Below are 15,082 nucleotides of genomic sequence, written 5' to 3'. Positions count from 1 at the left end.
ACTGAGCGGCCAGCCGTGGAGAGTTGTGGCATAACGACCCATCAAGCCTGTAGTTCTGGGTCTGGCCCCTGAACGGCTGCATTTGCGCCATCTGGGTCTGTCCAACAGGGTTTTTGACACCCTACAAGTGAGGCTTCTTTCAGACGTGGTGCCTGCCTCATGGGTTCGACCCTACGACTTGTCCCATGGCAGTAATACTGCAATTTTGCAGGACCTGTTTGACGAGGGAAAAAACCCCTCTGCATTTAACCCTTTGCGGTCCTATGTCGGACCAGGTCCGACCATTACAATTTTTTCTTTCCTGTCCGACATCATCAAAAAGGCTTCATACATAGGTCCCTAGTAGTTTTTTCTCTGGAAAAAGCAGAGAAAAGCTTTCAATGGCCGAGAGAAGCTGAAAAAAGAGGCGGATCTGAGCAATACACATAGCCCCGGCACCACAGAGATAACACGAACATAAACAAACAAGATAGCTGCTTCCGCATCCAGCGCTCAAAAGAGAATCGCGAACATTTGCCAAGCTTTTACCCTAATAAAATGGTACTGCATATAGTAAACTGCACGGATTAAATGCAAAAGACATGCCTGTGGAGCAGGAAAACTGTACGTATTAAACCGTATATAAACTAGTCCATTTTAACCAGAGTAATTCCCCATTGAAGTCCATGTTGTTCGGCAGGGACATGCCTCCTCAATACGTTGTAAACGGAACTCTGTTCGAACAGAATCCGCTATAAGTGGAGTGCACCTGTATAAGTTTAAATAAAAAAAAATATCCGAAACTGTTCGTCCCAGCATTACAGGATCTATAGTAATTGCTTCGGGTTTAGTGAAATTTGATACCTCCTTAGTGCTTTCCCTTAAATAGACTAACTAGTTCAAAGACAATAATGCATTTTTAGAAAAGCATTGAGATGAATAAACTGAATCTCATTTTGTAACAAGCCATGTTTACTGTGCAGTTTTGTTGCCATGCAAATGAAACCAGTATGGACTTTGTTCCTGACTTCCAGCACTGCTGACCAATCTGTTAATTTCTAGGTAGCACACCCAGGGTAAAGGTCAGGATTGGGTCGACTGTACACTGCTTTTATACAGTCTACTAGTCACATGACTAGAAGGGCCCAAATGGAAAATAAGGTTTGGGGGACAAAAACTATTTATTTTTACACAAAAGTAAATAATAAATATTTACATAAGGAAGCATTGCAGTACTAAATGCTAGCGGATATATTGCACCGTACAGTACATAGGAGTGAGACAAGAATATCTGTAGCTCACAGAAAACAGGAAGCTCAAAAGAAGTGGTAGACTACCAAATTCTTTGTATCCACACTTTAATATTTTGTATATTGTAATACACAACATTTATTTTCGTCTCTGCCTGCCAAGTGTGTGTACAGCATATCTTGTGTAGTAACACAGTACAGTGTGTTACACTAGGCTTTTTCTTGTTAACAGACGAAAGCCCTCAATGAAAGCAGCTATAACTGTATGCAGCTGTAATCTTTCCGAAATAATAAGCAGAGCTTCCTCCCTTGTTTGCATTCCAGGAATTTTACTGTCTCGCAGTTTGACAGGGAGCCAAGTAGCGGAGTTGTCTAGGAGTGAGGCTTTCTCCCTCCTTGTATCTTCTTTTATTTGATTTATTTAATCTATTGAAGCATTTTATTTGATATACAGTCCATGCAATGTCCCCTATTTCACATTGCAAAAATACATTTCACCTCAGATAGGCACAAGGGAATGCATTGCATGGGGAATATATATATATAATATATATATATATATATATATATATTTTTTTTTAAACCAGCCTTAATTAAACAATTTCGTACCTTTTTTACTTTTTATATCAAAAATACATTTTTAAATAGCTGCATCTATAAGACGCTTCATACAGATATAAAAATGATTACCATAGATTTCTTTCTTACCCTGTGCACTAGTGCTTAATACTACTAGGCTGTCCACTGCACATAATCAGTTCTCTTGCATTTGTTTTTTTTCAGACGTCACATTATTATTCTCATAATTATTATTATATAATATACCATTCCCAAATAAACTCTGTGGCCCAAAACTACCCAAAGAAATTAAACGTGAACACGGCTTTCAGTGCTGACTTAATAAAAACAATAATGTCAGAGTACTATGAACCAGTACAAACACATTGCCTGCTCAAGATTTCTGATGCAGAAATCAAAAGAATGAATTCACTCATCCAGCTTTTTTAGGTAAGCTTTTGATTTTCAGTTATCTTTTAAGGTAATGTTCATATGCACATTACTGGGTAAGGGCATTTGGCAAGAAATAATAATTACGTGCAGTTCACAAGGAGGTTAGGCATATTTAATTTCACTAAATCGGGGAAAGCATAAGTGTGTATTTCATGAATGAAGTTGAAGAGCTATACGTGACCATGCAAGTCATCTCGGCCCTGTAATATAAACAATGCTTTTATTTTTTAAGTGGATGGGAAACGGCAAACCCGATTTGCAAGATATAAATGGTACAACAAGCCTCAGGCCAAGCCACAAGCTGCACAGCAGTCCTAGGGGTTTGCTGCCACATGCCTAGGGCCCCTTCTCAGGGAGCCATCTGGAGTATAGGCGTCAGTGCACTACAGACATCTGGGTGCTTACTACTGTTCAGACCGGCTACTCACTGCAATTCAAGCAGCATCAGTCACGGACCCACAGGACACCGCTGTGGTACACCCCCTCCAGTACCCAAGCGGGATTGTGGCCTCAGACCTATACTCTGCCTCAGACCTATACTCGACCTCAGACGGGTCAACTTGTATCTGAGCCAAAGGAGGTTCAAAATGTTGACAATTCAATAACTGTTGCAGTCAATCAGGCCAGGCGACTGGTTCACCACAGTGGACCTCAAAGACACCTATTTCCACATCCCATAAAACCAGCGCACAGGAAGTACCTGCGGTTCGCCTTTCAGAGAACAGCGTATGAGTTCCGGGTCTTGCCATTTGGCCTCTCTCTAGCTCCCTGTGCTTTTTCAAAGTGCATGAAAGCTATCCTGTCCCCATTGAGACTCGAGGCATCAGAGTACTTGATTATTTGGACGACTGGCTCATTTGTGTTCTGTCTTCAGCACAGACGCCCACACAGAACTTGTCACCAGCCACCTTCAATGGTTGAGCCTTGCGGTGAATCATGTGAAGAGCCAGCTCACGCCTTTAGCCTGCTATCTAAGAGTGTGCTTGGACTCCAGGTCCATGCTGTCCACTCTGTTGGACGGCAGAGTGCAGGGAATAGCTGCCTGTGTTAAAGCTGTTTTAGCTCAACAGAGCTCTCATGGTAGTAAAGTTCCAGAACCTTTGGGTCTCCTGCACATGCGCCCTCTGCAGGCACGCTCTTGATGCAAACAGCCTGCCCATCTATGCCTCGGCATAGCGCTGGGCAGTGTCACCAGAAAGGAGGTCGTCGCCATGGACTTGTCTAGCCTGAGCTGTGGCACTGTGTGGAATGGCAAGGGGCGCTGGGGGTGTGGAACCCTTCATGTTTTGGTGCCGCAGGCATTTTACTTAGCCTTGCAGCATTTTTTGAAGAAGGTTCGAGGGAGACATGTGCTTGTCCGTACAGACAACACAACAGTGAAGGCTTACATCAACTACCAGGGCGGCCTCAGTTCACCCAGCCTCCATCGCGTGGACTGCAAGCTTTTTCTCTGGGTACACAAGAACTTCCTCTCAGTGCAGGCAGTACATCTGCAGGCAGTACAAGGAGGGTCCCAACACCTCAGAGTGGAAGCTAACCCTGAGGTGGTGAGCCTCATTTGGGAGAGGTTCAGGAGAGCAGAGATAGATCTCTTTGCCTACCAGGAATCAACCCATTGTCCCCTCTGGTTCTCCATAATAGGAGGCAGGGACCAGTGGCCGAGGCAATTGTTATATGCCTTCCCACCGCTCGTCTTGCTCCCTCTGTGTCTGGAGAAAATCAGGCAGGACTGTGCCAAGGTGTTAAACCCTGATGCAGCTACTGAGCGGCCAGCCGTGGAGAGTTGTGGCATAACGACCCATCAAGCCTGTAGTTCTGGGTCTGGCCCCTGAACGGCTGCATTTGCGCCATCTGGGTCTGTCCAACAGGGTTTTTGACACCCTACAAGTGAGGCTTCTTTCAGACGTGGTGCCTGCCTCATGGGTTCGACCCTACGACTTGTCCCATGGCAGTAATACTGCAATTTTGCAGGACCTGTTTGACGAGGGAAAAAACCCCTCTGCATTTAACCCTTTGCGGTCCTATGTCGGACCAGGTCCGACCATTACAATTTTTTCTTTCCTGTCCGACATCATCAAAAAGGCTTCATACATAGGTCCCTAGTAGTTTTTTCTCTGGAAAAAGCAGAGAAAAGCTTTCAATGGCCGAGAGAAGCTGAAAAAAGAGGCGGATCTGAGCAATACACATAGCCCCGGCACCACAGAGATAACACGAACATAAACAAACAAGATAGCTGCTTCCGCATCCAGCGCTCAAAAGAGAATCGCGAACATTTGCCAAGCTTTTTGAGATATTATAGTAATAAGACTTGGATAGCATTTATTGAGGAGTTTGGTGATAAATCGAGTGATCAGGAGATGATTTATCAGTATGCACTACTATGAAGAGGTATGTGAAAAATACAGCGAACAAGGAGTGGGGCAGGGCTGGAGATGCAGTACTGAGTGTCCTGTTGATATGCAGTGCCTTTTAAACCTGTTTTACTGTGAGAAATTACTTTTAAACTGCGCATGTAAAATAAACCGCTTGTGTAAAAATAAATTAGATGCCTGACAGGCACCGAGTAAATGGACCGCAAAGGGTTAAAGGTCTATCTGGCAGCTATTTCAGCTTGCCATGTCAAGATTAACTCTGCCTCCCAAGGAGTTCACTTCTTGAGATGCAGGCATTCTTGATAGCAAAAGCCTGCTTAATTTTCACAGAGGCCAGGACAAAGGTTATGCTCTGTACCAATCCTGCCTGGCGTACTATGTTGACAGGATGAAAAGTTGGAGGCATTCTGAACAATTTGTCTGCTATGGGGCGAAATCACATGGCCAAGCCCTGTCTAAGCAGCAGCTGTCCAAGTGGATAGCAGACACAGTCAAGACTGCCTATGAGTTGGCCAACTTGCCCCCTCCAGAAAAGCTCTACAATTAAAAAAAAAAAAAAAAAAAAAAGCTGCAAGCTTGTGGAAGTTTAATCAACTGAAATGTATAGTTTACGGTAAAAATCATTTTCTAGGTCGCACTGACGTAAAAGTATAAACAGTGCTGCTTCGTCAATTAAAACAAAACAAACAAATAAATAAATAAATCCAATAACCAGGAAACAAAACATTTGAATGTTTGCATACATTCATTTTATTTTGTTAGTCAGAACCATATCCATACACATACAAGTGTACCACTGCATGGCACTAACATGTAGAACAAGTTACAGTTAGGGATGTCACGGTATACCAGTTTTATGGTAAACCGCGGTATAAACTGCCACGCTTTTGAAACCGCAGCCATTTTTCTATACCATGGTTACTGAGTTCACACAGTTTAAGGTGATATGGGCGCGTTTATTTTTTATTCACCGTTTTTTCCATCTGTGAGCCACTGTGTTCATTAGAACTAACTAATGAACACAGACATCTCAAGTTCTGAAAACTGCCATGCATGAGATTATCCGAGTAGGCTATTAAATAAGTGACGTCATATTGAATGTAAACTGCCCTACTAAACAATGATCGCTAGCAAACGTGATTGTCAGTAAATGAAATGCAAATAGGCAAATATCAGCAAGAACAAGACACTAACTTTTCATCACTGCCTTCCTATTAATTTACCAAACCAAAGAAGTAACAGTAGCTACCTTGAAGTAGAAACACACAAGTGACACAAATCATGACAGGCTTGTTAATTTAAACACTTTTGGGAGGGGAAATGTCTTCACGCAAGGGGTGGTCGATAAGATGTCCTCCGGCATGCACTACAGTTCAGGGGCTATAAATGCGTGGCTCAAATGATAAGAATATTTTAATCTGATCGACTCTACGCCAGCTCAGTTCCAAGTTGTAAGTGTAAACGCACTATACAACTATAAATATAGTTGAATTCCTATTTTCTACAAATCACTCTTGGCTAATTCTCTATAAATGAAAGCTTGGCCTCTTGCTAGAAACTCAACAGAGAGAAATAATTTCCCACACAATCGCACCGGGTGTTTACATTCCTGAAATTCCACTGAATTGAGTCTGTCCCCCCCCCCCCCCCCCCCGTTCTAGAAATGCAATTTGATCAGCTGAATAATCTATTAACCTGAATAATTATCTCAACACCAAAACCTTTTTTTTTTTTTTTTTTTTTTTGATGTACAATTTTCTAAACTCCACATAGATGCATATTCTGCTAAAAAGGCAGGCATGGTAAACATCATGGTAAAGTATGTGGTGTAAATTGCTAAATTACTGTGTCAGTTTGCAATATTAAACTTTTAAGGGTTAACACAGTTATATAGTGGTTGTATAATTTTGCAAGAGGTGCTTAAAACCTAATAATGAATTGCCTTTCCAGGGGGTTTGACGAACATGCCCCTGACAGAGCAAGCTTTGAAACGGGTCCTCCTGGCTAGACATGATTAAAAAGACTGCACTGTGGACCGTTGCCATGCTACAGTACTGTACAATGCCGCCTCTGACTGCAGTTCCCAGTGGCGTCTGGACACATCATATTCATCTTTCAAGCACATTGTTTGTAAAATCAGCTTTGAATGTTTATCTCGCTCGCTGCCAAGTAAGACAGTCTTGCATTTGTGTATACTGTAGTATCCATTATCTAAATGCCATTGATGTTGAACACTGGTTTATGTCTTTTCTTAAAGGGCAACAGATATAATTATTGTTTTATTTTATATTTTTACCCTGTCCATTTTATTTATTTATTTATTTATTTATTTATTTATTTATTTTAAAGAAATACATCAACTGCTGGTACTACTTTTCTGGCAGGTTGGTTGTAGAAAGGGGCCCGAATCCTGGATTTGAACCCCAGTTCAGCTTGTGGGTATTAACACTGAATGACTTTGCCCCCCCCCCCCCAGTCCCCACTACTGGGGGAGTCATTGTGACATTTTTGTCAAAACTGTTACAAGCACTCAAGGAACTTTCATGATGTGGTCAGCTTTTAGCAGGGCTTCTCAAACTCGGTCCTGGGGACCCCCTATATCTGCTGGTTTTCATTCCAACTGAGCTCTCAATTACTTCAGTTAAGGGCTGTCAGTTAAGCCTCCACGTGAGATGTGATTATTTTAATATCGTTGCTGTTAATTAAAAGCTTGTGCACAACAATGGAATGTGATGGGTAATTAACTAATATAGCTTCACGCGTGGTACTGTAGGAGTACTGGCATAGTACTAGGATTGTACTTGCATAGACTAGAAGTCAGGAAACCCAGATGGAGCACGCAGCCCGGTTTGAAAAAAACAAACAGTATTATTCACAGGTTTAACAATTTATTTCGAAACTCCAAAGAAGCACAAACTATACACAGTCAGTTTTTTTTTTTAATGTTCACATTTCACTTACGTGTTTGCCAGGAATACAAGCCTGTCGGCCTGCTTTTTGTTTACATTGAATACACAGAGGGGCGTGCTTACAAAGCATTTTCAAAACTGATTCGCTGGTAGGATGGGACCAGCAAATCAGATGCTAGTTAACACGAGCAGGAAAAGAAGAGCACGCCCACTGCTTGTCTAGCAGAAATACTTAAATGGCAAGGCAGGGCGTTCAGTGTAGTTTCATTGATAAACTTAAATATTCTTATTAACTATGCACTTTACAAACCATTTTATTTTTTAATCGATTATCCAGTATTTATCTTGGTTTTTAAAAGCCCATTTAAGTTAAAAAAAAAAAAAAAAAAAAAATTAAATAATTTTTACTGTGAACATGTTTCTCAGTTGTGATTGAGATGCACGAAAGGCTTAACAGGTATCGGCTGAATTCTTAAAGGAGAGTATAAATTTCGGGGTAAAAAAATTGAAAATCAGAAGCCCCATATATAAAGGTATAAAGTGAAGCAATATAAAAAAAATAGCATCAGGGGCACGATAGTCTGTTTTGATTAAAGGGTTAATAGCATTATTACAGAAATGTTATGCAGTCTAATTATTCAAACTATGCTAAAATCCAAATTGCTAATCTATCACACTGTATATAAGAGACACACTAGGTATGTTCACACCAAACTGACTTTATTCCGAGTACAGTATCAAGTTAATTCAACAAAAGACTTGGGACATTTGCAGGATCAATATTCCGTTTAAAATTCCTTTTACTAATAGCAATAGTTTGTACTTGTTGGACTGCCAGCAGCAGGGAAAAAAAGAAGACCAAAAAATAAACAACGTAATCAATCCTTGCTTTTTAAACGTATTAAACATCTCTCGAGTCTCGGTCCCAGAATAGCAGTTACTAACTAAACTGACATCTCTGTCGGTAGGGTGAAAACTAGGAGAGAAAAAAAAAGATCAACACGGCATTCTGTAATCTGGCTCAGCAAAAGACAGTTGCAATGATCTCAATAATCCTCACCTCCTCCACACTATGTCTGTACTAGATGCTTTTATTATTTTCATGTGCTTTAACATTGTTCCTGTACTGCCACTGGAACTAAGCTCTGCAGAGCACAGCCTACATTTTACTTTCTGGGCTCCCTTTTTATCGAAATGAGCCCAAACAGGGCTTTGTTTATTTTGATCTCCCAAAGATGACATTGTTGGTCACGTGAGCAGAAGCATTCTGGGAGGTGAATATCCAGTGACAATGATGCCACGTGACACAGGTAGGAAGTGGACAGAGGCACTCCGTACATGGATTACTGCAAATCTGGTTCGTAGAATGGATTTCTGTTTAGCCCCTAAACCCCAGAGAGCACACACATCTCCTGTCCATTTGCAGAATGTGCCAAAAGCTATGAATTGTGGGCCATTTTCTTTTACCCCTCTTCTGTTGTTGAGAGACTAAACCCCTTCTGGTTAGAAAGACTGTTCACTATTTACAACAAAAATATACATATTTTACATATATTGAAAAATCTAAGTTAATTACATTTAAAAAGATTACTTGGGCACATCCATTGGCAAGTTCTCACAGGGGATTGTTGTGTACTAATAGGCTGAAGACTGAAGTAATGTTTTTGTGGAGCTGCAAATATTCTCTGGCTTGTCTTGTGACCCACATTTTATTTAGTTTCTCTCCTGTCAATTACCAGAATGTGTTATCTTAAAGAGAACCATCTATAATAGATGAAAAAGATCTGCTTGAAAGAGAAAACAGGAAGCCAGAAAGATTAATTTATCAAAGCTAATGTGTCTAATGCTGCTGCTGCTGCTGCTGTAGTTCTCACCATTTAACCATTGTCAGAAATATGCATGTCAGGTATACAGTAGATTTTAGCCGTATTGTGTTTTTAGAGTTCCCTCCCAATTTGAAATGCCCAATTATATACTGCTGCAAGTCAAGTACAGACTCCGGAGAGCTCAAGATCAACTCACAACCTTTTGTTTGTGCTGCCTTGCCAATCCCCTTCAACTTCTCTGGTCCTTGGCTTGCCTTGTTTGGAGCATGACCAGTAGGGGTTACAGTGATGATGATTTATTTATTTTATTTTATTTTTTATCCTCCCTGGCCTGTGCGATGCGACAGCCAAGACCTGGCAACTTGGAGAGGCCAGGATTTGAACTTGAATTTGAACCCGTTCATAGAACCCTATTGTAGGTTCACTGCCTTTTTTTTTCATAGGCACTGTAGCAAGTACCTTTTTTATTTTTTTTTTATTTACTAAATATATTTTAAAAATCTAAGCTATTTGTATGGTTCTTTATTAATTAATGGGGGATTTAATTCATTTACTGCTACTTTGGTTGGACTCTGGCTCAACTTCATGGCCCCCTGGTGGCTATTGATCCACATTACAAGTTACCACACAGTTTGGCACAATCGTCACTGCTTGAGAGAGGACCCGGTACTGAATGGCAGGGAGGTTTCGGGTCCAGAGCTCTGAGGGGATAGAATGAAAAAATGCAATTAAAGATAATTACTTTCAGATACTGGCATGGTTTCACCCACAAGAAAGATAATGTTTTTGGTAGCCTGCTGGGGTGCCAGTATTTTGTGTCAAGTGCAGCCTGGCCCAGATGAGCTGGCATTTCCTGAATTCTAGTCTGGTGTTCCCTCCAACTCCATTTAAGGAGAGCAGCAGTTGATGCCTGTACTCTGATCTACATCTCCGTCTAGACACATGTGACAGGAAGTGATCTACAGTGCATAGCTGCCATACTGGAAGTGGCTTCACAGGGTGTGTGTGTGTGTGTGTGTGTGTGTGTGTGTTACAGAGAGGCCAGCCCCTTACTTAAATCTCAGACGGTGTTGCGTTTACAGTGTTTCTAATGTTTTAACCCCTTTTCTGTTTTCCTGTGAGGCACATTACATGTTGTGTTGTCACTGTAGTTAAAGCTTGGTTCTAGGGAAATGTATTACATTTATTTTTAAAGTGCTTTGCAGAGTAGTTTAATGTTTTGGAAGAAGGTGTAAAGTGTAAGTTGCAGTCTGAATTTCATTGATAGTGTAGCTGTCACCAGCTGTTTCAAGGACCAGTTAGAGGGATGAGCGCTCTAACACACAGTTGACTCCTAAGGCTTCTATGGTTGAATTGAAGTGTGGAAAGTCTTTGGGTGGAAGGGTTAGCCGTGTACTGTATGTAGTCTCGTCACATTTGTCTCACATCTGTGCTGTAAGACTACTGATGTACACAATGGCTGACTTGTATTGGCTTATAAACTTCATTAAGCTCAGTCCCTTTATAAAGGTTTCTCATAGTAAAGCATAGCAAAGTGTAATAAACACAGTGAAACCATAGTAAAGCATAGATAAGCATTGTAAAGCAAATTAAAAATACATGGCAAACCTGGGTAAATTATTGTAAATGCATATTAAAAGCATGGCACAAGTGCAAAAATATCATGGTGAACTTTTATAAGGGTTACCAGCTACTTTTATTTATTGTGTCATGGGTCCAGGGGTTGTGCGCTCTCTTAGGCTATACCCATATGAAGGTTTACTGCAGTATATTCTGGTAAAAACGTGTAAATTATGGTAAAGCACAGGTAAGCCAGGTACAGTAAATTGCATATACTGTATATAACATAGTAAAGCATGGTGAAAAGGGTGCTTAACCATTTTTTTTTTTAATCTTTTGCTTTTTAAAAACCAAAATGAAAAGCACAAAACAAGACTACATTTTTTTTTTTTTTTTTTGTTATTTCTACTTTCATTGTAGGTGTGGCCATTATAGTGTGAAGCAGCTGTCCTAAGATGTCCAGCACAAGAGAAGCACCCCTACGTTGTGCAGGCAGTAAGGTACAGTGCTGTGCGTGTATTCCATTCCCAGCTGTAGAGGACTGCTAGAGACAGTCCTGTCTTCAGTCTCCTGCTTGGTTGTTGCAGGTAATGAGAGAAGAAACCCTGTCCAAACAAGCTGCTTGGAGGCCATCCCGCCTGGTACATCACTAAAGGACGGTGCATCTGGCTTTCGAACAGAGAATGAGAGGCCCCCCATTTAGTGAGTATTTGCAGCTTTTTTTTTTTGTGTGTGTGTGGTGGAGCACTCTTGAAACCAGGTGTGAATAACAATACAGCATTTGTTGTCTGCATGTTCTGTTTTGTTTCAGTATTCTCCTCTGGCAACTTTTTTAAAAATATTTATTTTTATTTTGTTGTTGATTTAGAATATCCATAGAGAAAATAAATATTTCAAGTTCTCCTCCAAATGAAAAAAGAAACCTTGATCATGTTTGATTACAAGAATATAGTTACCAGGCCAGGATGGAAGTTATCAATTACATGTATATCTGTCCTATATTTCATCCTATATACCTGGAATTTCACATAATGTGATAAAATATTAAATGTGGAATATTAATTCCACAATGTCTCAAAAAGGAGTTTGTACAACTGCAACCATGTTAAATGTGCTAAACATTCTAAATATTTAAGTGTATGAAACCTAGACTAAAGTAGCAGTAGTAATCTCATCCTTTTCCTTTTTCTTTTCTCCGTGTTTTTGGTCCAGCTGGAAGACGCTGTTTCTCCTGCCATTTAGCCCAGAGCATCGCTGCGTGCAGAAGATGTGAGGCTGCAGCAGAGCGAATTCAGGATTAAAATAAATATATATTAAAAAAACAAAACAAACAAAAAAAAACATTTCTTTTTATTAAAAAAAACGGGTTATAAAGTTACTCTGAACCAACACTTGCTCAGAGAATCTCAGGTCCCAATTTATTTTATTTTATTTTATTTTTTTTAATTTTATTTATTTTTTTTTAAATTTCTATTTGAAAACAAATAACATTGTAACGAGTACAGCTCAGCATGGGGGACCAGCCTCTTTACAAGCCTAGTCACTCAGGGAACGGCACGGACGGTGGCTATTTCCAGCAGCAGCCAAACCCCATGGCCACTATGAGTGGAGGCTTGAACCACAACTATGGGTCATCCAGCTTGGAGCCCCCCCAGTCTTCCCCAGTGTCCCCCCATTTCCCTCATGACCCCGGGGACGGTTCTGCTGGGGCGGCCATGCCAGTGTCAGCTAAGGGCTACTCCGAGATGACAGAGGCCGCCAAAGGGACTGGGTCATGGACCGGCTCGGGTAACCACCATCAGAGCAGCTTGGTCAACTCCAACCTCATGTGGGGCTCACCCAGCCCTGAGGAGTCTACAGACCCAGGCAGTGCCAGGAGCTACCAGTATAGCTGCACAGCCCAGACGGCTGCAGATGGGCAGCCTAAAGTCACAAGCAGTGTGTTGCAGAAGCTGGATTCCTTCACCCAAGTCTTTGCAAACCAGAACCTGCGGATCCACCAAGGCAGCGCTGACGGAAACGGGCACAGCTTGGCGGAACACGGGCAGTCAGCTGCCTCTTCCTCTTTGGCTGACATCACTGCAGACAGCGCCCTACGGCAGCTCCTCTCCCAGAAGCCCCACCTGCACGAGCAGACACAGGAGACACCTGTGCAGCAGCAGCAAAGGTACCAGCTGGAACAACAGCAGATGCAGAGGTCCTTTGATGCCACACAGCCCAAGTCACAGCAGATAACAGACGTACAACAGCAGCAGCTCTATTATGAGTACCAGCAGCAACAGCACCGGGTGGCACAAATGCAGCACTTGCAGGCATTGCAACAACGGCAACAGATGCAAAGCCTGCAGTCCCAGCAGCACATGCTACAGCACCAGCAAGCGCAGTACTATCTGCAGCAACAGCAGAAACCCCAGCAACAGTCTGCGCATGTACTCCTGCAGCAATTGCAGCAGCAACGGAGCACTTATTACCACAAGCAAGCACAAGCAGCCATGCATCATTTGCAACAACAGCAAATGCAACCGCTCTCTCCCCCACCACCATACCACCAGAACCGGAAAATTGTACAGCATCAGCTCCAGTACTCTCCCCAGGAGCAAGCCCATCCTGTCCAACACATCCAGCTCTCCTCAGGGGCAGCCCCCTATTACTATCAGGAGCAGCAGCAGACAGCATCAACCCAGCAGCAGTATCATATACAGGTCTACCAGCAGAACGCCCATTTGCAGCAGCAGGTGGAGGAAGAGCGTGCCCTGCAGTCTCCACCCAAGCAGTACCTGCTGGAGCCCAGCTGCCAGCTTCAGAACCCAGGGGACCCTGCTGCCACTGCTGTCTCTGGGCTCCCAGAGGGCAGAAACGATGGCCTGGCCTGCAGCGAGGTCCTACCCCACATGGGTCTCCCCAGTCCCCCACACCAGCCGCAGAGGTGTGTCAGGGAGGCACTGCCCACCATGCAGCTGGCGAGCGGCAAAGGGGCACAGAAGCAGCAGTCACCCAGTACGCTTTGGCCACAGGTATCTACAGTATCTGATATTAATTGGTTTGTACATATTAATAAAGCAACACTGTGAATTCTTAGATTCCTCTATGGCATCTTGGATGTCTATCTCAGGCACAGGCATGTGTCGAAAGGGGATAAAATGATCTTGCCACTAGCAAGTATGCAACTACATTGCTGCATTGTTTTTAGATTTGAAAGACAGTTGGTAGTACTGTACAGCACAGCATGTTTGTCAATAAGTGGTAATACTGTAAAGAGAGGTAATTTTAAACAATAAAGTAATTCATATTAAACGCGTAACATGCCTATAGTTTACTTGCTGTGATTGCTGAGTGCACCTGTGATATGATGTAGCAGACGAGAACAGCAGGGTTTTGATTCTGGTACTGTGCTCCGCCTGCTTGTTTCTTCCTTTTTAGATGAGTTTCAAACCTGAAGGTAAAAAGTCTTCTTTATATTCCATAGGTGTCATTAACATCAGAGAGAAGGCGAGATCCCACCTCTCCTGACCACAGGTAAATGTATTTAGTAATACACTGTACTGCTCCGTATTAGTAAATGGAAAATCTCTATACTAATCGGTTTCAGAGGGGGTAGAAATTATTGTGGCCGCCTTCCTTCATAAATTAAGCTTCTTCCGTGGTTGCAGAAGCGTTTTATTAAAGGTACGTGTGTTTTTAAGGCTCGCATTTGCTCATAACCTGGGAATTGGCCAAATCTTCTGTCTGCTTGACTGTTTTTTGTCTGTGTACACAGCTCCCTCAATAACACAGGCTTCCTGGAGAGAGTGGAGGTGAAGAACAAGCTGGTGTGCTCCATGTGTCAGAAGGAGTTCAAGAGTCTACCCGCCCTCAACGGCCACATGAGGTCACACGGGGGCACGAGGACCGCACCCAGCCCCAAGCAGGTGAGGAGCAGGGAGGCCAGGGGAGACGAGCGAAGGGACAGCAAGGAGGGGTGTGGGGAAGCTGCAGTCCCCAATGTCTGTTGTCCGCAGTTGCTTGCCGCCTGCTGCTTGCTTGTGGCTTTTTTGTACTGGGATCTTGTATTCAGTATATTAAATCAACTGACTGTGGACATAATGCATTACAATAAAACCATGTGTTTTCAATCACTTCCAAAACTTATGGTGAAAAAACAAAAGGGTTAAATCTGAGATGTACAACAATCCAAA

At 42.4% G+C, this 15,082-nt stretch overlaps 1 protein-coding gene across 10 annotated transcripts in view; it reads left to right on the top strand.

Annotated features, from left to right (window-relative positions):
* Positions 1-15,082, top strand: part of LOC117402946 (transcriptional-regulating factor 1) — a 68,410-nt gene that overhangs the window by 38,001 nt on the left and 15,327 nt on the right. For 9 of the 10 annotated variants that reach the window (XM_034004657.3, XM_034004658.3, XM_034004659.3 and 6 more), the window contains 5 exons: positions 11,328-11,407; positions 11,495-11,609; positions 12,127-13,921; positions 14,374-14,423; positions 14,665-14,815. In XM_034004657.3, coding sequence (XP_033860548.3) covers positions 12,419-13,921; positions 14,374-14,423; positions 14,665-14,815 — 1,704 coding nt within the window. In that variant the 5' untranslated portion in view covers positions 11,328-11,407; positions 11,495-11,609; positions 12,127-12,418. Of the gene's footprint in view, positions 1-11,327; positions 11,408-11,494; positions 11,610-12,119; positions 13,922-14,373; positions 14,424-14,664; positions 14,816-15,082 lie in introns of all 10 variants that reach the window. The other variant, XM_059024568.1, reaches the window with a different exon arrangement.

Source organism: Acipenser ruthenus, chromosome 5 (assembly GCF_902713425.1).
Source record: "Acipenser ruthenus chromosome 5, fAciRut3.2 maternal haplotype, whole genome shotgun sequence".
Lineage (NCBI taxonomy): Eukaryota > Metazoa > Chordata > Actinopteri > Acipenseriformes > Acipenseridae > Acipenser > Acipenser ruthenus.
The sequence above is the reverse complement of the archived record's forward strand: the minus strand, read 5'-3'. Positions and strand labels throughout refer to the sequence as shown.